Raw genomic sequence first — 22,255 nt, forward strand, 5'->3', positions numbered from 1 at the left:
TGTGCTTTGTGACTTTATTCCCTTGTGTGCAACCTTTTGTGTTTGTTACAAACGACTGTACAGATGAACCGTGGAGAACCAGCACCTTCTGGCCTGGGCCAACATTTTACACTGAATTTTTGGGTTAAAAATCTCTTGAAATGATTCCCAGATTCCCTGTGAAAAAATCAACATGCAAAATACATTTATGTTTATTCAGGTATGCCCCACTTTGAAGAAAAGTAGATATAGGAAAATTTGAATTTATAAAACACATACATTGGGAGAGTGTATTCCTATTATGTAAGAGTTATTTGCTTTTCCAGAGGATTCACAGCAGGAATCCTTTAAATAGCTCTCCCAGGGCATTTAAAAATACTTCATTTATGCAAAGTTGTTCAAGAACGCAGAAATTGTATAAAATAAGGCCTACCTTTATATGTCTAGAAACAGGTTCTTTTCTATTTTCTCCACTATGTAGAGATCTTTTAAAATGAGGATTTACACTAAAAACCTCAAAAAGTATAAACTTCAGTACTTCTTATACCTTAATTTCAAAACTTAGAAATTAATTTATTTCTCATTTGAGATGGAGTTTAAAATTATGCTTGGACGTACTTACACAGTCTGTCAAAATCAGAATCTTTTGCCAAATGCTTTCCTTCTTTGATAGCAGTAAGTACTGTACTTCCACGTAGACCAGAGTGCCCAGTCCAGGGAGGTAGCCTGCTTTCCGTAAGGTCGGTCACACAGCAACTGGCTGGCCTGGGAGGGCCCTGTGTCCTGGCGCTCCGCGTGTGGTGAATTGAGCGACTTCGGAGTGTTCACGCTTCCTCTCAGTTTGACGTTGATTCAGATCTGCTCCTCTGGGGTAGGCTTCTATTGCAAGAGTCAAACATTAACCTCCTCCAGAAGGAGGTAACGGGGATGAAACAGTGCAGGATGATAGATGGCGCTCTGCCACACCTCCTGATCCGGGGGTGCCTTGAGAGCTGGTGGCATGCGAACATTTGCTCAGCTTCTGCTCTGTGCTCCACATTTTGCATTTACTTTTAAATTAAATTGAAGGACTGGATTTGTATGGGTGGGAAAATTTAGGGAGATGGGGGGGGGGAATAATGTTTTTTTCATGTTCTCTTTCCTCCCTCTTCTTACCATTCTCATCAACGTTTGGGAGCAGGATTCTGAAAGAGACTTTTCTCTCCATTGAGTGTTCTTTTGACCCTACGCCACCTTTACCATCCCCAATGCACACACAAAACTTGCTTTCCTAAAAACCCCGAGGCTCCCAGATCTGGCTGGAAAAGAAAGAAAACCATTCCAAGATATTTAATTGTGCAGGGGGCTTACAGGATTGATCGAGAGCTTAGCTTTTTACAATAGCCCAGTGAATAAGAAATGCTTCTGACAAACGATCGATGATAGGATAATCACTCTTTATCCCCCTCCTCATTCTTACCTTCTTTCTTTCAGGAGAACAGGGTTCAGAAGTCAAAAATCTTTATAGACGCTGCTTTTAAATTAAGCAGAAAATGGACATTGACATATTTGTTAATCTCCCCTAAATCATTATGGGGCCGGCTGCCTTACTGGTACAAGGAGAGAGTAACATACAGTATGGAATATAGAAGTGTCCTGATTGAAGAGCAACCTTTTATTTTTGGAAAGTAAAATTTCTTGTTTTTTAAAATCTCTTTTTCTTAAAAAAAACACACAAAATTGAATCTTTGTTTTCCTTACATGCACTCTTTGGAGATTTCTTTTGTTCCTTCCTTCACTTTTGTAGTTTGATTGAGATAGGCCACGAAGCCTTGGTCAGAGGCATTACAGCTGATTGAGGGGATATGTAATCCCACTAGAGAATACCCTTAGGTCTTCTGGCCTGATAAAATTATGAAATCCAAACATTTTTCGTCTTTGTTTTATAAAACTATAATGATGTTCTGGCAAAACCTACTTAAATATGGAGCCAGTCATCTCTGAAAAGGCTTAGCCTCTGCTCACAGAGCAGCTTGACCAATCCACCAGTGGATAGATGCCCCTTGGATTCTTCCCATGTGGGTGGGGTCCACATCTTGCCCCTTTTCTGGTGAGAAGAGCCAGACTTCCTCAGAGTCCCACCTCTGCCACAGCCTTCCATCTGCTCAGCAGGACTTTGGACAGCAGTCTCCTTGAAAAGGTGCTGTCACTTAATAGAAAAGGGCATGGAATTAGGTGTGCCCTCAGACAGGAGGGAGTATAAGGGGTTATGAGCTCCTTGTGTGGTTATTAGGTGAAGACATAACAAGGAAGACATTCCCTCAGAAGACCTGTGACATCTTCCCCCATCCCCAAAAAGAGCAGAAGCAGATTTCTTCAAGGCCTGCCTAATGAATGAGACCTGGCCCGTGGGTTGGAGATTACATGGGAGCTTTTGTCTCAACATCAGATGCAGCCGTGGAAATTGGCCTCTTCGTTAGGTTGCATGTCATAACTCTTCAGTTTCATGTTTTTGTTTTGTAAAATCAGAGTGAAACTGTTTTCAGGACCCATTCTGTAGAAGTACAGGTAATACAGGAGAAACTTTGGCTTCTTGTGCCTCATTTGCCCTCAGAATAAAGTCAGGCAAACAGCAGCTGTTTCAAGAGGACTTTAAATTAAAAAGTCACATCTCAGAGATTGGCAGTATCCTTGTTTCAAATTTTCCTTAAGTGGGCTGAGTTCAGATCTGCCAAAGTGAATGGATTTCTCTACTTCTTGAAAGCTGCTACAGAATTTAGCTCAATCCAACCCATTTGCCTATGCTCAGGCTGAGGCTGACAGCAGAAGACCATTAATCGCCCTCACGCAGAGCAAGAAACAATTGTTAGTCCTGGGCTTTCTTCACCATAGTTTTAAAATGGTCATTGATTTTAAGGGGGAAAAAAGTCAACTTTGGGAAACAGAAACCCCACAGAAAAATGAAATCACATCTTCTAGATCCATCTCTGTTGTGCTAACATTTGTTTATTCATAAAACTGGCTCGCTTAGCAGCCCAAGGCTGTTCATGGAGTATGATTCATAGTAGCATAAACAACAAGGACTTTCTTCAGACAGGCATGCTTGAAATAGACTTTTCTCTCATGCATCCCATCACCTGTGGGCATGTATTTATTTGTCAGCTTTGGTGACAAAGTAGCTCGGGTCTTCCCTGATGCTGGGAGCTGTCACCTATTGCTCCTTCAGTCGAACTCGACCTTCCACACTAGGCAAGTGGCTAAATTTTCAGTATTGATTGTAGGCCCCATTCTGAGATTAATTAAGATGAAAAGCACAAACTATCAACACCTCTACTAGGATAGCATTGATTTCTGAAGAGGCTTTCCTCCTTATAGGAGATTCCAAACCCCCCCTTCCCCCATACTGTTGCATCACAGCACCTTGTGCTTGCAGAGCTCAGGTCTCTGGAGGAGATGTTAGGCTCTCAGGGGGTGGGTAGAGTATGTTCTTCTTTTCTTTCTTGGCCCACTAGCAAGAATGACTTTATCCTTCTGATCAAGGGTTGACCTAGTGAATAGTAGCTAATACACAGAACTGCCACCAGATATCTTATCTGGTTTTCATTTTATTGGGTTGTATTCATTTGAGGACACCAAAAAAAAAATTCAAGTGACAAGTTTTCAAATGTGAGATTATTGCCTATATAGTCATGTACCTGCAAATTCAAGAGAGTCATTCAGACCAGAATACAAGTTGGTGGCTGTTTGGGGCAGGCATAGAGACATAACTTGCTTCAGCTAAAAAAGTCAGGCCACTTCCTCATTCTTCAGCAACATATGGTTGCTACTGTCATGGATAACAACAGAGCCATTCTGTTCTCATGAGTCTGGGGAGCACAGGTCTTTGTATTCCGTGTCTCTTTTCTGACCCCCAGCATTGTAAGCTCCTGAGGGCACCCTTAGTCATTTTTGTTTTTCTGTGCTTGGCGATTAGTACAGTGACTGAGCAGAAATACTTGTTGATCAGTGGTACTGTGGCCAGGTTTCCAACAGGGGCATATCTCAACCAGGGACCCACTGTAGACCCAGCGTAGGGTAACTAAGAGAGCTGCCCTATGAAGAACATTGCCTGATTAGACGCTGTAGTACGAGAAGGAATTACGGTTTTAAGTGATTTCTGGAGGACGAGAATAAGTAGTTTCAGATACTATGATACAGAAGTGATAGCTTTGCTGCTGTGTCTCCCAAAGGACTCTAAGGTTTCGGCTGCTTGACTTAAAGAATATGCTACCTTCAGTATCGTAGAAAGAAATGTAAATTCTGCCAAATCTGTAGGCCGGATACCAAGCCCAGGGAAAGGCGGTGAGGGTGACTTTGATTTAATGTGGAGAGATTCCTCATCATCATAGAGTGTGATGGGCAGGCTTCTCTAATTGCAGGCACCCCAGAGTTAAGCCCAGCTGAGCGGAAGGAGTTGGAGAGCAAACTGAAGGAACGGGAAGAATTCCTCATTCCCATTTACCACCAGGTAGCCGTGCAGTTTGCTGACTTGCATGACACACCGGGCCGGATGCAGGAAAAGGGTGTCATTAATGTAAGTATGATGGCTGCCTTTCTCCTAACTGTCAGAAGCCCATGGACGTGGGTGTCACACAGGTGGCCCACGTGCTCACTTTAGAGAAGCAAGATAGAACTGAAACAGTGTACGTTTGCCAAGAGATTTGTCCAGTTGTGTGGATTATACAGATCTCAGATTCTTGGGAGTGGTTCCCCCTTCTTCACTGATCACACTCTTAAAGCAATTTATAATTTATGAATTAGCTCCCTATTTTAAAAAGGTGGGAAATTGAGTCATTTTTGCCAACATGAGGGCCAGCAGAGCTGATGATATTACAGATAGCTAGTCTTTACATGGGGCTCCGAGGTTTGCAGAGAGCTTTGCAAGTATCTCATTTGATCCTCATATCAACTCTGTGAGGTAGGTGGTTATTATCCCCATTTTGCAGATAAGGAAACTAAGGCAAACAGGTTAAACGACCTACCCAGGATCACATAGCCAGAAAGTGTCTGAGGCTGGATTTGAAGCTCAGGTCTTCCTGACTCTGGACCCAGCATTCTCTTCACTGTGCCACCTTGCTGCCTCAGCCTCTCATGCTGTAGGATGCCTCAGGGCTTAGAGCTTTAGGAAAGCCAGCCACTAATTCAGATCTGATCTGCATGCAAGGCAGTTTAGCCATGTCTACTCAAAACCAATTACTCACTGTTTGTTTCTCTGGCTGTACAGGCTCTTAGCTGGAATGTCTCCGCCATATGTCAGTCAAGTGTTTGCTTGGTTCATTGGTGTGCAGAGGGCTACACTTTTCACTCTGTCCTGGGATGAGAGAGGAATGGACTGGGGTTTTACATTGATGACACAAAGTTGGCTGGCAGGGATGGCGGGGGAGGGGAGGGGTGACTTCAGCTCCTAGTAGGCTGCTTCCTCTCTCAGCAGTGGTAACAGATTCTTTGCCTTCCCTGGTTGTTTATTAGAAGACACAGACTTCACCACCAGCCTCATGTCTTGAGTGTCCTCCTGCCTTGCCTATAATAGGGAACAGAGAAACAAGACTGGCTCAGGGACTGCAGTGACTTCTCTTTCGCTTCATACAGGACATTCTAGACTGGAAAACATCTCGCACTTTCTTCTACTGGCGCCTGAGGAGGCTGCTCTTGGAGGACTTGGTGAAGAAGAAGATCCATGCAGCCAACCCTGAGCTGACAGATGGTCAGATCCAGGCCATGCTTAGGCGCTGGTTTGTGGAGGTGGAGGGAACAGTGAAGGTGAGAAGCTGGGCCAGTCCTAGCTACGAGGGAGGGCCTGCCCTTGAACTCCATCCCCACCCTTTCCACCTGAGGGCAGTGGGAGCCCGTCTTCTGTGGCTTCCCCAGGCTTTTCTACAGGTACTGGTGCAGGGAAATCAGGGTCTTCTAGAACAGGACTGAAGCCTGCAGACCCCTTCTCAGGGAACATTTGATGCCTGCGTTAATAACTAAAGGAAATACTAAAATTCATTTAGAGGTTAGGGGAAAATAAAGAGGGAACTTTTTCCATCAAGTTTACAGACCCACTGAAATCTATCCTCTGGGCATCCACGGTCCTCAGGTTAAGAACCCCTGTTCTATAGGGAATGATGTGATCTCGAAGCCTTTCGCTACTTTACATTTTCATGTTGGAACCTGTTACGAATCCTGTCTCTTCTCAAGGAGTATGTGAACTGGGTGTTCATGTGTTGAGACCCCAAAGAAAACATACTTCGTTAAGAGAATATCTGATGAGAAGCAGGTATCTTTCATTATGAATAGCTTTCTTTTGTGCTGATTGGCTTAGCTCCAAAGGAGTTCTAATCTTTAGACAGGACCAGGAAACAAGGTATTACTAGCCCTTGTCCTTTGCTCTGATGCCTTTCCTTTTCTTGGGAAAGTAGACAATTGAGATAGTTATATATATACTTAGATACATACGTATAGATATAACATATACACACTTAAGAACAGATGGTGCCTATGGATGTATCCTGTTCCATAAAGCTGGGACTTCTGCATAGATTCTTCTGGTGGTGGTGGGTGTGGATGTGTGTGGAATAGTTAATTTTTATATTGAGCTTGTGTTTGCAAAGCACTTTCCATGTTACACCTTTTTTCATGGCTAGAGTGGTGCTGTCCATCATTAGAGTGCCTGAAGTCTGCTGACACATTGTCAAGATGAAACCCTGGGATGTTATGTCTGGAGAGAAGGGGTACTTTAGAGCTGCTGCTTTAACTATTAATTAAGGGCACTAGTTAGTCTTAAAATAATTAAGTTGCAACTACAGAAAAGCCACTGTGTATAAATATTCCCAGGTGGGGAAGCTTGGCATTATGTGACTCCTAGTTCATGTTGTGGTCACTCGGGGGCATCATAATTGAGTATGACAATTGTTTCATGTCTGCTGGCAGCCTCTGCTGCAAGTTGGCATTGAAAGCCAGGCAAGTGTAAAATCGAGGTTGTTCTCGAGTTAAGAGTGGCCAGCTAGGTAAATGGAGTGTGTGCTTGTTGCCAGGAAAGGTCTCCCTTGCCTTCCTAGTGCATTAGTCACTAATGGAAGAGCATGGCTTCTCTAGGCCCTAGAGAGGAGCATGACGTGAGCAGAGGGGGGTACTTCAGATGCTCCCTAGAGCACTCTCCTCTGGCGGGTTGACAATCTGAAGAAAGGGTGTTTTCATCTCTCCTAGCAGTGATGACAAGAAATGCTTACTGTTGGTTCTCTGGCTGCTTGTGTTGAAGTGTGATACAGAAGGCAGCACCAGCCCCCTAGCTTGTGAATAGACAACTTTAGGGTTCAAGCACGTGGAAGCCAGTGTAGGTAGCCGAAGCATGAAGGACCCTTGGGAAAGGAGATGAGGGAAATGAAGGTATTTTGTGTCGCCTCTATTATTCTCATGTGCGTCTGTGAGATGCTGAAATAATCTAAAACTCCCGGTCTGGTGAGTTTGAGCCAGAACTTCAGTTGGTCTACCCAAAGGGAAGAGAAAACGTCCTAGGAGACAGGGGATAGACGGACAGAAGCAGTACCAAGGAAGGACAAGAGACTGAGTACTATCAGGGCTAGTGATCGGGACCACCTTCTGCATCTTGCCACCTCAGCAGAAACTGAGTAGTAAGAACTCACTTTTAGGGGTGCAGGAAATCTTTGTCCTTTTGAAGATATTTTGGGGATGTCATAACATGGTTTCTACTTCCTCAGGAGAAATATGAGAAACTGGCAAGTAATTCTAAATCCCATATTTTTAGGAATGGCTTTGGGTAATTTTCCCTAAACCTTGTATGATACAAAGTTGTGTTTGTGTTCCTTGTATCTTGTGTTCTTTGGACAGTGGTTGGCAAAAAGTCTTCTGCCAGAGCAGGCAGCCGATGAGCAGCAGATGCCCAGAGCAGGGCTGGGAAAGGGAGCAGTGGGCACAGGCCAGCACCTTGGGGGGCCGTGTGGTTGGCTCTTCCTAGACTTTCCCCACCCCCGGCCTTTGTTTAGTGACACTCACATGGAATGGTTTAACGTTTTAGTTTTCCTTTGAGGAGTCTGTTGCAGTGAGTTATGGCATTATTTGAATGTCCTGGTGCTGTGAAGGTCATGTTTATTATTGTTAGCTGCTCTCTTTCCTTATTACTTGCAGTGAGATGCTGCCATTCCTAATTATTGAAAACCCATTTTGGAAATGGATAATAACACACCCATTATCTCCTTTGCTTTTCAGCAGTAGAATAGCTGGTGGTAAATTATTCCCATTTCACAGAAAGTTCATCTGCCCAAGGACACATGATGACAGCTGGACTTAGGACTAGCTCTTCTTTCTGCTATGTAACCCCACATTAGAGTTATGAAAAAAGTGAATCTCTCAAGATTTATCTGTGGACTAAAACCATATAGTTCCTCTTTGCCCAGATGACTGCCCATTTACCTTATTACAACTCCCATCTGGAAAGCAAAAGGAATCAGATGGTTCTTGGGGCAGGTAGGGAATGCCATGTCTCCCACAGCCAGTTAAGGCTTGGGCTGTTCTGTCATTGTCCTTAGAAACTGGGGTGGGGGTGAAGTTTAGGGGGAGTGAAGGAAGGGAAGATGAGCTAGAAAGCTCCAGCTCGCTGCATGGAATGGTTACAACCACACAGGGTTAAGTTGACAGGGGGGGAGAACTTCTCCCGTCCCACTGCCACATCTGCTGGCTTTCACACCCTTGCTTCAACATTTGCAAAGAAACTAGTTGCATAATTTCGGGCAAATTGTTTCCCCTTCCAAATGCCAATTTCATTATCTGTAAAATGTAAGGAAAGCCCCTTCTATGATCCTAAATTTCACTCACTGGAAAAGAAAGGCCAGGTGCCTCATGTGTTGGAGTTATTGGCACAGTGGCACTTACCATGTAACATCCTGGACTTGGGCATTAACTTCGCTAGGATAGCTTATCAGCTATCCTATTTAAGTAATACTTGGAATGAAACTTTCCAAATAGTTCATTTAGATTTAATAAGATATACTAATGACTAAAACAATTAGTGAGTGTTCTAAAAGACACTTATCTGTTTCTGCACAAGGAGATAGCTACAGATAAGTGTCTGTTCAACATTCGTAGGACCTTTTGGGATTATTTTTAGTAATTCATTGATATTTAACTAGTATTAAAAATGCTAAAAAAAAATTAAGATTGTTTTTAATATAAAACAAAGTTGATCTCTGTTCCAAGACCCTGTATTATGGGGCCTGACCACTGCCATGCAGTTAATGACCTAGTGCTTATTCCTGCTGTCCTCCATCCTTTGTAACAGTATTCAGTCATGCTATTCACTTGCCTTTAAATTGGCATTGAGAATAGCCCTTATGTGTCAGACCTGGAAGAGGCCTTAGGTGCAATCTAGTCAAACAACTTTATTTTACAGAAGAGGAAACTGAGACCCAGAGGTGAAGTGTCACCCACAGACACATGTTAATAGACCTGAAACCAAACTGCAGGTCTTTGAATAGGACAGGAATGAAGTAGCTTTTCCAGGGCTGGAGAATGAAGCCTGTGCTTCTTGAGAGTAGAGATGGCTTCCCTTTGGTATCTGGATTCCCAGCACAGTGTTGGACATAGAGCAGGTGCTTAGTGAATGTTTGTTGACTGATTGAGAATAAACATAGAAGGTGTCTTGCCTCTTGAGCCCAGCACTCTCCCACACCATCCTGCCTCCCACTACCCAGGGCCACAACAAGCAGCTCATTCACTAGGGAAAGAATTTAATCTGATATCTGTTATTACAGACCAAAAAAAAAAAAGAAAAGGTTTCTGCCGGATGTTTGCAGCTTGGGGCAGTGCTTGAACCTGCTTCTGAGGGGATTTTCAGCTTTCCTTCTCCATAAGGCTGGGAAACTGATGTCCATCACAAACCTGCCTGTACCTTTCTTCAATCAGAGGGGATCCCGTGAGATCACTTTTTGGTCATTGTTGAAATGAGATTTATTAAGACTGTTGCTTCTGAGACATTGGCCCGGAATTGAAGTTAGATTTTGTCAGCTTGGCAGTGAAGATCCAGCCAACTGTATTCAGTGATTACATCCTTTTTAAAACGTGATGCTGATGTTTTACAACAGGGATAACCTTAGAGGAACAACTCGACGTATATTACAATTCTATTTCCAAGTTTGGGTTTTTTTTTAAAGAAAAATGTCTAAATTAAACACGACACTCTGGGGTTATGAAAGGGGAAGAAAGAATGGTTTTCTCTAGAGGGCAGCAAGCTTTCCAAGGTAGTGCCTGAGCATCTTTAGAAGCGGGCATCTCGTTAGCTAATACATTACACCAATCAAGAAGAGTTATCTTAAGCCACAATTAATCTGTTCCCTGGCATATGTTGATAGGAAAGCATCATGCTGTTACTTAATTAAAAGCAAACGGATTAAAAATGATTAATAAGAGTATTAAATATTCTCCTAGACTAAAAGCTTTGGGATTCTTGGGTAAACCTAGCTCTTCTCTGGCCTGAAATCCAAGAAGCATTTACTGATTTCTTTTCCTCCCATGAAATCTTCATAAGCATTTGGCTTTGTATGCAGGGGGCATGCACTGGAATCCCAGAGCAGTGGGGCAAAAAAAAAAAGTCTGAAATACTTATGATGGAAATGTGAAAGTTAAGTGACAGTAGGTAGGTAGGATATCAGGATATCAGAAGTTGTATTTACAAAGCACTTGGGAAATTGTTATATGAGCAAGAAGTTGTATAGAAAAGACTGATCAAAGAGCAGTCATTAGGGCCTGTTGTGTGCGTGACACTTTCTCATAGGTGCTCAGGAAGAGAGAAAATTTCAGCAAGACAGTCCCAGCCTGAGGCCCAGCCCTCAGGGAGTTTACATTCTGGTAGGAACACACCAACGGGTGTGTGGTTTTCATACACAGAATGTACATACGTCAGTAGAGCTAGAAAATAAGGTGTCTGTCTGCTAAGGTTCCAGGAGGAAGATCATTATCAGCCAGGAGGATCAGAGAAGACTCCCTGAGGGAGGCAGTCTTTGAATAGGACAGGAGTGAAGTAGCTTTTCCAGGTCTGGAGAATGAAGCCTGCATTTCTTCTCTTTGGTATTTGGATTCCCAGCACAGTGCTGGACAGAGAGAGCAGGTGCTTAGTGAATATTTGTCAACTGATTGAGAATAACCATATAAGGAATACCTGGAAAGACAGGTTGGCGTCAGTGTGTGGAGGCCTCGAGTGACAGGCAGAGAAGTTCGAGTTTTCCTTGGAGGTCATAGCAAAGCATGGAAGTGACTGTGATTGACTGTGCGTGAGGAGGAGGCCGAGGGGTGGAGGAGGGAGCTGAGCCTGCCTGCCTCACCAGGGGGTGCGAGGCTCCAGTGAGAGTCTTCACACTCAGGCTCTGACAACCTTGAAATGCTTCAGCTACTAGTGTGCCAAGTCATTTCACCCATCAGAGCCTCAGTTTCCTTTTATGTAAAGTGAGGATGGTGCTCCCCAGGGATTTCATGAGGATTGAATGAGTTAATGTCAATAAAACATTCGTTACAAGACACCGGAGTCAGGAAATGTACAGATTTTTGACTTCAGGAGACAGGAAGATCTGGGTTCTAGTCCTGTCTCTGACACAGACTGAGCAGGCAAGTCACTTAACCTCTCAGTGCTCTAGGAAAAGGTAGAGGAAGATTGCTCATCCCAGAATTCCCTATGCCAATGAAATCACAGGTCTAGTACCTGTCATCATCCCTATGCTAAAAATACAATCAAGTCTTTTCACACCTATTATCTGTTCTCATACTATTCCTGGAAGATCAGACAGCTGTTTTTAGCCCCATTTTCCAAAACTGGTTTAAGTGACAACTGAAATCATAGGGTCATCAGCAGGACTGGTCTCTCTCCGTCATGACTACACTGCCACAAGGTTCAGGCAGTTTAGACATCTCTGTAAAAAACAAAACAAACAGAAAAGTTTCCTTAATGATTTTTTTTTGGATTGGAAGAAACTGACATGGAGTTGAAATGACAACACTGATTTTAGGGTATCCCAGGCTGTGTGTAAAATGTTGGCTTAGAGACCTCAGAACACCTAGAGTTTGAGAGGCTACCTGAGACGGAATGGTGACACCTTTGGAATATTTTAGAAATTTGGGAGAGCGTGAGACATAATTTAAAAACAAACACACATACCATGCTACTTTCCAGGCATTGGAGATGGGAGTGAGGGCTAGATAAGAGACTGTTTAAGAAAAGAACAATAAATGGCCAGCAAATAAATGCTCAAGACCCCATAGTTTCTGGTAACTTTTCTCTATGACCATGGGGTGCTCATTGCAGTGAAGTTGGTATTGGCCATAGAGTAAAAGTCATAGCCTGCTGTTCAGAGGCATATTATAAGCAGGAATCTCCCAGCCAAGTCCCTAGCCTCGGAGCCACTGAGATTCACTAAATGCACCCACCTATTAAATTATAGTACTCAGCTCATTGTCATTCTGACTTTGACTTCGTTAGTGATAACCGAGAAGGATAGCGCACCTTTAAATGACGAGCTTTGTGTTTAATTACCCAAACAAAATGACATAAATATGAATGAGCCCTAATGGTGGTACTTGGTTTTCCGGAAACCATTAACAAAATGATTCCTAAATGGTTTGTAAAGAAAATGAGAGGAGAAGAGAGCAAGGAGAAGGCTATTAGGCTTCTAACACACTCCTGAATTATTATGTAGTCAACCACCTAGCAAATACCCAGCTAAATGATCTTACAAAGAAAAAAGAGAGTGAAGTGGCTTGTTGAGATATTCGTGGCTGTAGGTGCCTTGACCTCTTTTGATACTTTCATCGATACTAAAATGGGGTTAGATGTCTGACCCAGTGGTGGGCTTCACATTAAAGGCAGGATTCACATAATGGGGACAGTGGGATGCAGAGAGGATCAGGTGACAGCCAGGTCAGGGCCTGCTGCTACGAGGCTTTTCACCCAGCCTTAGCTGTGGCCATGCTACCCTTAGGAGTAGTGAGTGGGTGTCAAGAAGTACTGCTAAGACCTCAGAGAAAAGCCCCATGGTTTTTGGTTTCTTTTTTTTCTCTAACATTTTTCTCGAACTAGAGAGTAAGTACATTGTGAGTGTCTGCTGCAATAAGTGTGTGGGCATAGGTGATCTTGGTGGGCAGCTCCAGTCAGAGCTTTGAGTGTGCATCATTTGTGTTTACTAAAAGAAATGAAATGGGAGTGAGTAAATCATCTTTTGACTTGAGGTAATTGTTTATTACCTCCTGCATCTGTGAGGGGAATCTCCTAGATCTTCAGTGTAATATTTTATATCCACTTGTAGGTAATTGGTAATTAAGCTTCAGGAATGGTAGCAGGGGGAACAGGCACGTTGTGACAGTGCCATCAGTCAGCATGAGTTCAGCGGGGCCCTGTGCCTGGCCTAGAACCTGCTTCCTGACAACCAGCCATTTGTCTGCAGGCCTATGTGTGGGACAACAACAAGGACCTGGTAGAGTGGCTGGAGAAGCAGCTGACAGAAGAAGACGGTTTTCGTTCCGTGGTTGATGAAAACATCAAGTACATTTCAAGAGATTACATCCTCAAGCAGATCCGCAGGTGAGGCCGGCAGGGAGGGGGCTCCCCTGTAGCAGCCAATGGACAAAACCTCTTCCCCAGCTGGTAGAAAAGGTTTGATGAGTTGTTAAAAATGCACAGTAACACAAAGAGGGGGGCGGGGTGGGGCTTTGTCATCTCCCTTAAATAGTAAAATAAAGGTCAGAGTACAAATACATAGATAGACTTGAATTATAGCTATGTCTCTTTCACCAGTTCACAGGAGCACCACAGGGCTTCTTACATTCTATCTTCCTGTAACTGTATCAGAGTTGCAGTTCTCCATGTGACTGTCCTCGCTTCACACTTGTTAATAGACAGCTCAAAGTTGCAGTTCTCCAAATTCACCTTTTGGGTTGGGAGGGAATTGACTGCTCCGTCCACTAGAACAGTTGTTTTACAACTTTTGAGAGTTGGATTCTTAGTTTAGGAAAGACTTTCTGCTTAGAAGGTTGGTGGTTGATCTCTCAGCCTGCTTGAGGTAACAAGCCCTGTCCTCCACCTCTCACCACTCGCATTCTTCCTTCTTTAGCTTGGTGCAGGCAAACCCTGAGGTTGCCATGGATTCTATTGTCCATATGACTCAGCACATCTCACCAACCCAGCGGGCAGAAGTGGTTCGGATTCTCTCCACGATGGACTCTCCTTCAACGTAGGAAGAGCTTCCTGCCCTGCCCTGCCCCGTCTGTAATAAGTGAAGAGGGCCAGAGCTGCCTTTTGTGACTCAACTGTGACCACTGCCCTGAGCACAGAACAGATGCAGCACTGGAATGAATGGGGCTTTTTCTCTCCCCTTGGACTTTTTCTGGTTATGTGGGACATGCTGGGAAAAACCCAAGAGAGATTACCTACATTCATCGTTTATTTAACTGAGATGAGAATGCCTCCCTCTCCTGCTGCATGGGGAATGAGAAGACAATGAAGGGTACGGATTTCATACCATGAGGTCTTACTGAAATGAAGACAAGGTTACTATTCCCTAACCAACCCACACCAGCCCTTCCGCACTCGTATCTTGGCCGAATTCTAGGCAGTCAGAGGACCAACCTCTTACCCCTACTCCACCCCCCAGCCTTATGAGCCTGTGCCTTCAGTTCAGCAGTGGAGGGCTGGGGAGAGTGTGAAGCCATTGGTGCAAGCAGCAAGCTTTGGGAAAAGAAGAAAGCCCTTTCGTCCCCCAGGCCTTGGGATTAGAGGGAGTGTCATCCTTAGCCAAAGGGCACCAAGGCACTTGTTTGACAAGTAATCAGTGGAGCTTGAAAACTAAGGGTGTTCTTTGGGGAGTCGTAGGCAGTGGTGATCAAGGAAATGGAGCAAAGGTTATCCTTGAAACAGAGGGTCTTGAACCAGATCCTTTCAGAACAAATGGGTGGAAAACCAGCTGAGCCAAGATTCTGGCTCATCTTGTTGCTCTGTCCTGTCTTGCCTTTGGGAAGAACAATGCCAGCACCACGTGGGAGGCGCTGGGCTTCTGCCAGGGGACTACGTGGGCTGCTAACGCACTGTGATAGCCGGAGGGAAAACCTACAGTGAAAGTGCCATTTATTGGATTTAACATGCCTGCCCTTTACTGTCTCTAAATGCAAACTCTCCTTGCTTAAGCCATGGAGAAGGGGCTAATTCTGGCCTCTTCGAGGTATGGGGAGTTCTTTTCTATTAAGCCTGGAGCTTCGATAGTTGCAAGTTAATTTTCTGGTGCCTGTGACACTCTCCTATTTCCAATGCAGTTGTGATTAGCTTTTCTAGTAGCTGGCATTCAACACCACTTTCAGTCTTAACTTTAGTCCTAGTACCTGGCCTGTCTTCTCCTGTATCTCTCTGCCATTAGGATTGGAAGGAATTGACTGACCAGTAAGTGCTTCCCACCCCTAGTGCCCCGCCTATTAAAGTGACTGTCCCCTTGGCTGTGCCCTGGTCACTGGGGATGACCGTGATTCTCAAGGCTGTCCAATGAAACTGGGACCCACATGACCTTAATTAGTAGCATTTACAACTCAGTTATGGTGCTGCTGTCTTCTGGGGCCTCCAGGGCCAACTGCAGGGGTGTGATGAGGGGTGGAGAAAAAGATATTATTTATTTTCCTCAAGTAGCTAATTTAAGAAAAGAACTTAACTCTCCATCCGTATGTGCTCCAATGAAATAGCACCATTCAGCCAGTCTTAACCTAGCCCAGAAGGTGTTGAGAGCGTGGAAGCAGGGCAGCAGCTGCCTTTTCCTTGAGAGCTAATTGCACCTGGCACTGTTTATAAACAAGGGAAGCCCTAAGACATCTTTTGCCATGCAGTTTTTACAGAAAGCTGCAGTCTTGAGCCTTAACTCTATAGTTGACAGACAGAAAAAGCTCTGGCCCTCCCTGGAAATGCAGCCTGCAGACTGGCTAGTTGAATTTGTGCGCCAGCGCTGCCCACCCACCCCAGCCTGAATCACAGGCTCACTCTTTAATGCCTGAATGAATCAAATAGAGTGAATTCTGATAATGTATCTGTTACCTGGGCTATAAAGGGAAGATTACCGATCTGGGAGATGGGAAGTACAGCACCACCAAGAAAGGGGCAGCAAAGGCAGGAAGCCCCCAGGGTCATCAGACATGTCCTGCCAAGAGTGGCTTTCAGCTTTTGAGTTTTGACCAGATAGGAGAGATACATGATTACCACTACGTTTTTCTGCAGTACTTCTACTTCCCTTACACCTACAGGCAGTGTTAAATGCTGCACCGGTCTTCAGCAACTCCATTGAATGGCAGTGATTGTGCAAGTTACTCCCCTGACCACCCTGCCTTATTATAAAGAAGTTCCCTTCTTACATATGCCCCCAGTCATTTCCAGTAGAAAGAAAGGCCTTGTTCAAAGTGAGTAACTAATACCTGCCTCCTTGTGCTCCCCTCTCTGGGCAGTGCCCTGGGCAGGACCCTTCCATAGGGACAATAGCCAGAAAGTGTCTCAGCCTGTGAAAAGTCAGATATCCTCAGTGTGCTACGCAGATACATGCTTACTGAGGCAAGAGGAGTAGAAATGATGTATTGACCAAGTCTTACTTGAACTGAGATTGTCATATTATCTTTTCATTCTGTTCACAAATCAACATTTACTTGTCTCAGCTAATAATTCAGTGAATAAAGACCCTGAGGTGAACAAGGGGCTTCAGGCAAATCCTGCCCCTCCCCCCAACGTTGATGAAGTACATCTCCCCATTTCTAGCTGAGTCACAGCTTGTATTTTATCCCATCCCATCCTCAAGTCTTCACTTTTCTCTATTCTGTTTCAGCTGGGTTGGGAGGGATATCACTACGAGTGAGCATTGAGGCTCTTGAGGCTCCACACCTCTGTAAGTACTCAGCTGCCCTTATTCACACAAGGACACCATAAACCTGTACTAAGCCTCTACCCAGTGTGGGGAGGCGATGGTGATTAGTAAGACACAGAATGAAAGAAGAAACTGATTTTTTTTTTTAAATTAGGTGTCTCTGTTCAGCCTGAGATCTTAACGTCTGGATCAAATCACCACGCACAGGCTTCCCTCACTCCTTGCTTGATGGGGACCATGTTCTTCAGTCCAAATTCAGCTTGTAGTGAGCTGAATAAAGAAATTAACTTCCCAGAAAAGGCAGGTGCTGCTCAGATTGAGCCTCTCTTTTTTCTCCAGCGTATGATTTGACTGGCCTTGCCCTGGAGAGCATGAGGTAAAATCAAAAGAGGTCAGCTCAGTAGGGCAGCTAGACTAGATGATAGATGGGATGTTAATTTCACCATGCCTCCTTAATTATTACATCTACTAAGAATATGAATATACAATCCCATGTGCGTACTTTAAAAAAACCTACTTGAAAAACATTCAACCCCAAAAGTTCATTGTCTTTCTTGAGAAGTCTAATTTCCAAGACTTGTAGTGAATTCAGAGAGTGTTCCTCTAATACACTCAATCTAATTAACACTGGGACCAAGTGGCAGATATTAGAGATTTTGCAGAGAGGTTTCTTACTCGTTCAGCTAACTGCGCACTAGCCTTTTAGCCACATAAGAACTTTAAACTGCACCCTTGGATACTAGGAGTCATTTTTCCAAATTCTGCCTGTCGGGCAGTATCACAGAAAAAGCTCTGGGAATCGGAAGACCTGAATTCCACTTAGACCAATAACTGACCACACATGTACCACTCTGCCTCAACTCTCACCCACTGAAAAATGGAACCTGGTCCAGCCTCTGCAGAGACAAGCAAGGACAGCTCCTTGGGAGAAAGCTGTGTTTCTACTAGAGTAGCCAGAAGTCAAGGCAGGGGCTAACCCTTATCTTAACCCTAGTTATTGGCTGTACTCTTCACTTTTCAAGGATGGCTTGTTGGCCTAGGCACCAAAATCACTGTTCTAAAAATGAAATAAAACTCTGTGTTAAAAGTCATGTAAAAAAGATCAGTCTAATTTGCTCTGAGCTGGAAGCTGTTGATGAATGGAGGGGAAGGGCAGGGCAGGGATGAGTAACTGGCACAAGAAGGAATTTATGCCCCCAAAGCTTGCAGCTGCTGCTCAGTTTCCCTGGCCACTCTGGCAAGCAGGATTTGTTGCCTTCCTTGTTCCCTTCACAGAAAAGGAAGGAAGGGAGAGGAAGAAGGAAGGCTTATGCGATGTCGAATCTGTCTGGAAGAGACCATGCACAACTACTGTTACTGCCTTTTCCTTTTGGGAAGCTGCCTGGCATGTCCATACTCTCTGCTGCTGCAGAGTCTCACTTTACCTCACAAGTTTCTTTTAATAAAAGACAATTTAAAACCCACAGTCAACTATTGTTTTCATGGCCTCGAGTGGCATTGCTTTGGGGGGAGTAAGTAGCAAGTGAAAGAGGAAATAGAGACATGTGGATGATCTATTCCTAGCCCTACCATCTCCTCAATTATTGGAAAGAAAAATCCTTTTCCTTCCATGATTAAAGTAAAGATGGTGGAGGAAAATGAATTTTTCTGTAGTCATCACCATTGACAACATAGTATGATGGTAACTAAAGCCCCACTGAGTAAGGAGACTGCAAAGACAGATACAAAGAAAAAGAAGATGACATGGTATTGGATCAAGTGCATGGCATAGGATAGGGGCCAGGTAAGTAGAGATGTTCATAATCCACTGTGAAAGTTTGGAAGCAAGAAAGAACCTTGTGCTTTCAGGAAGTCGTCAGATTTCAGTAGGCACAGAGGCGAGAAGGGCATTCATTCTGAGGGCTGAGATGTAAGGGTGTTGACGTAGACCAGTTTGGCAGGGGAACACTGAGACACAAGGTTGGGAATCCAAGAGCCTGCTGTGGACGGGTGCTGGGTATACAAATGCAAAGAATGGAAAGATCCCTGCTCTTAGGGAGATGACATTCTATTGGAGAAGAGAAGGACCTGTGCACGCATACAGAGAATACATAAACTAGGACAGTTTGGGAGGGAGGGCACCAACAGGAAATAGTTCCACTTAACTGATGGTGGAACCATATCCGGAAGGCAGAGCAGGACTCCCTGGGGTGGGGGTGAAGAGGAAGGGCATTACAGGCATGGGGGATGGCGAATGCAGAGGCATAGAAAAACAGGTGGAGAGTTGTGTAGGGAAAAGAGAGAAGTCCTACCTGGGTCCTAGAGTACTTAGGGGGGAAGTCACATACAATGAGGCTGGAAAGGTGGATGGGGGCCAGGTTGTGAAGAGCTTGAAAAGCTAAACAGAAGAGTTTATCCTAAAGGCCATTTGTGGAGAGCTTTAATGCCGGGCTATAGAATTTGGACATTTTGTAGGCACGGAGGATCTACTGAGTTTCTGGGCTGGTGAGTGAAATCTACAGAACAGTACTAAGGAAACTGGTGAAGAGGGCACTAGGCGAGGAGCTGAGACACCTGCATTTTCTGAGAAGGTAAATCACCACCTCACTGAGCCTGAGCATTCCCACCTGCAAAGTGGACCAGACGAGTGCTGAGACAAAGCTTAAATAATTGCAGATCACCAAAGCACCTGCATTAGGAATATAAAAGTACAAATTCGGAAATTAAGCTAAATGACTTAGGAGTTAAATCCCCTGGATCCTCCTTCCCCGTACACCTTAAAGACACTAAGATAAAGCTCTGTGTATGTGGGCAACCATCTCAGGAGTTTGGGGTGTTTCCCCTCTTTTCGTGGGCATTGTGTGAATGGGCCCTGCACTTCTCTCCAAGTAGAATGGAGGGAGATGGACATTTCCACTCTTGTCATTTAGATATAAGAATGAGGTGGTGCAGTGGATAGAGTACTGGTCCTAGAGTCAGGAGGACCCGAGTTCAAATTCAGCCGCAAACACGTGACACTAGCTGTGTGACCTTGGGCAAGTCACTTGATCCTGATTGCCTCGCCGCCTCCCTCCAAAAAAAAATACAAAAGACTAGATATAGGAAGGAAGGGAATCCTCATGTTAAGGGAAAATTCTCCATCTTTTGGGATTGTGTTGCATTACAGCACAGGAATGAAGCCTTCCACTCCTCCCCGATTAAACATTCATTAAATAGGAGCTCAGGCTACAAGGTTAGGGCAAAAACAAAATCCCTGATGTAAGGAGTTCCCATCCTACCACTGGGTTATGTGCATGGGCACTTGGGATTGAAACATATTTGACCATTTGAAAATGTTTTTTAAATTAACCAGCAAGCACTTAAGCACCTACTATGTGCCAGGCATTGTGCTGAGTGCTGGGGATACAAAGCCTTCAAGGAGCTTACGTTCTAATAGGAAAGACAACACCATGAATCAACATACAAGATAGAGAGCAGAGGGAAGGTGGCCTTAGAGAGGAAGAAACTAGCAGCTGGGGGGACCAGGAATGTTCTGAAAAAGGCAGCATTTGGTTTTAATGAAAGAGGTTCTGAATGAGGTAGGAAGGCAGAGCATCCTGGGCATGGGGAAGAATTAACATAAAGGCATGAGGATGAGGCATGGAGGGTCATGTGAAGAATAGCAAGTGTGCTTTCCTCTAAACTCTTAAGATGGTGTGGTCAGATCAGGCCAAGATGGCAGCTGGAAAGCAGGGACTTGTGTGAGCTCCCTGCCAGGTCCCTCCAAAAACGTATAAAAAATGGCCCTAAACAAATTCTAGAACTGTAGAACCCACAAAATAGCAGAAGGAAGCAGGGATCCAGCCCAGGACAGCCTGGGTGGTCGCTGGAAGCGGTCTATCATGCACAGAGCAGAGGGGAGCAGAGCCCAGCGTGGGCAGCGGCAGGACCAACCAGACCAGGCGCCAGGCGGAACAGGCCCTAGCGCCCTGAATCAGTGAGCTGTGGCAGTTACCAGACTTCTCAACCCACAAACACCAAAGACAACAGAGAAGGTTAGTGGGAAAATCTGCTGGGACAGAGTAAAAAGAGTTTGCAGTTCAGCCACCTCAGTTGGGGGAGGTGCAGCTACAGAACTAGAGCTGCAGTTACTTCCGGCCCCAGGCCCACCCAGTGGGAGGAATTAAGTGGCAGATCAGAGCAGGAGTGCAGTGCCTGCTTAAGCTTTGCATCAGGTCGTCATGTCTGGGTTGGTGGTTCTTGGGGAAGGAGGAGTGCTGGTGTGGCAGAGCTGCCTGTATAGAAATAGCTCTGAAATCAATGGTGCATCCCCCCAAGCTTGGAACAAAGTACTCTTTACTCCACAAGCAGTCATACCCTGCTGAAAAACTCAATGGTCAAGTAAGGTGGCTGGGAACATGGTCAGGCAGAAAAAACGCACCCAGATTCAGTCTCAGACTTTGGAATCTTTCTTTGGTGACAAAGAAGACCAAAACATACAGCCAGAAGACGTCAACAAAGTCAAAGGGCCTACATCAAAAGCCTCCAAGAAAAACATGAACTGGTCTCAGGCCATGGAAGAGCTCAAAGAGGATTTGGAAAAGCAAGTTAGAGAAGTAGAGGAAAAATTGGGAAGAGAAATGAGAAGGATGTGAGAAAACCATGAAAAACAAGTCAATGACTTGCTAAAGGAGACCCCAAAAATACTGAAAAATACACTGAAGAAAACAACACCTTAAAAAATAGACTAACTCAAATGGCAAAAGAGCTCCAAAAAGCCAATGAGGAGAAGAATGCCTTGAAAGGCAGAATTAGCCAAATGGAAAAGGAGGTCCAAAAGACCACTGAAGAAAATACTACCTTAAAAATTAGACTGGAGCAAGTGGAAGCTAGTGATTTTATGAGAAATCAAGATATTATAAAACAGAACCAAAGGAATAAAAAGTGGAAGACAATGTGAACTATCTCATTGGAAAAACCACTGACCTGGAGAATAGATCCAGGAGAGATAATTTAAAAATTATTGGACTGCCTGAAAGCCGTGATCAAAAAAAGAGCCTAGATATCATCTTTCAAGAAATTATCAAGGAGAACTGCCCTGATATTCTAGAGCCAGAGGGTAAAATAGAAATTGAAAGAATCCACAGATCACCTCCTCAAAAAGATCCCAAAAAGAAAACTCCTAGGAATATTGTCACCAAATTCCAGAGCTCCCAGGTCAAGGAGAAAATATTGCAAGCAGCCAGAAAGAAACAATTTGAGTATTGTGGGAAAACAATCAGGATAACACAGGATCTAGCAGCTTCCACATTAAGGGACCAAAGGACTTGGAATACGATATTCCAGAGGTCAATGGAGCTAGGATTAAAACCAAGAATCACCTACCCAGCAAAACTGAGTATCATGCTCCAAGGCAAAATATGGATTTTCAACAA

The 22,255-nt window shown here is 44.4% G+C and overlaps 2 protein-coding genes across 5 annotated transcripts in view; one reads left to right on the top strand and one right to left on the bottom strand.

The window, feature by feature from the left end:
* ACACA (acetyl-CoA carboxylase alpha) overlaps positions 1 to 18,327 on the top strand; it is a 251,831-nt gene extending 233,504 nt beyond the window's left edge. For all 4 annotated transcript variants that reach the window (XM_036753329.1, XM_036753327.1, XM_036753328.1 and 1 more), the window contains 4 exons: positions 4,377 to 4,531; positions 5,587 to 5,757; positions 13,425 to 13,561; positions 14,091 to 18,327. In XM_036753329.1, the coding sequence (XP_036609224.1) occupies positions 4,377 to 4,531; positions 5,587 to 5,757; positions 13,425 to 13,561; positions 14,091 to 14,214 (587 nt within the window). In that variant the 3' untranslated portion in view covers positions 14,215 to 18,327. The remainder of the gene's footprint in view (positions 1 to 4,376; positions 4,532 to 5,586; positions 5,758 to 13,424; positions 13,562 to 14,090) is intronic.
* Positions 11,829 to 22,255, bottom strand: part of AATF (apoptosis antagonizing transcription factor) — a 126,281-nt gene continuing 115,854 nt past the window's right edge. Inside the window, exon 12 of the mRNA XM_036753331.1 lies at positions 11,829 to 11,897. Within this exon, the coding sequence (XP_036609226.1) occupies positions 11,888 to 11,897 (10 nt within the window). The 3' untranslated portion in view covers positions 11,829 to 11,887. The remainder of the gene's footprint in view (positions 11,898 to 22,255) is intronic.

The sequence above is a fragment of the Trichosurus vulpecula genome, chromosome 4 (assembly GCF_011100635.1).
Source record: "Trichosurus vulpecula isolate mTriVul1 chromosome 4, mTriVul1.pri, whole genome shotgun sequence".
Taxonomy (NCBI): domain Eukaryota; kingdom Metazoa; phylum Chordata; class Mammalia; order Diprotodontia; family Phalangeridae; genus Trichosurus; species Trichosurus vulpecula.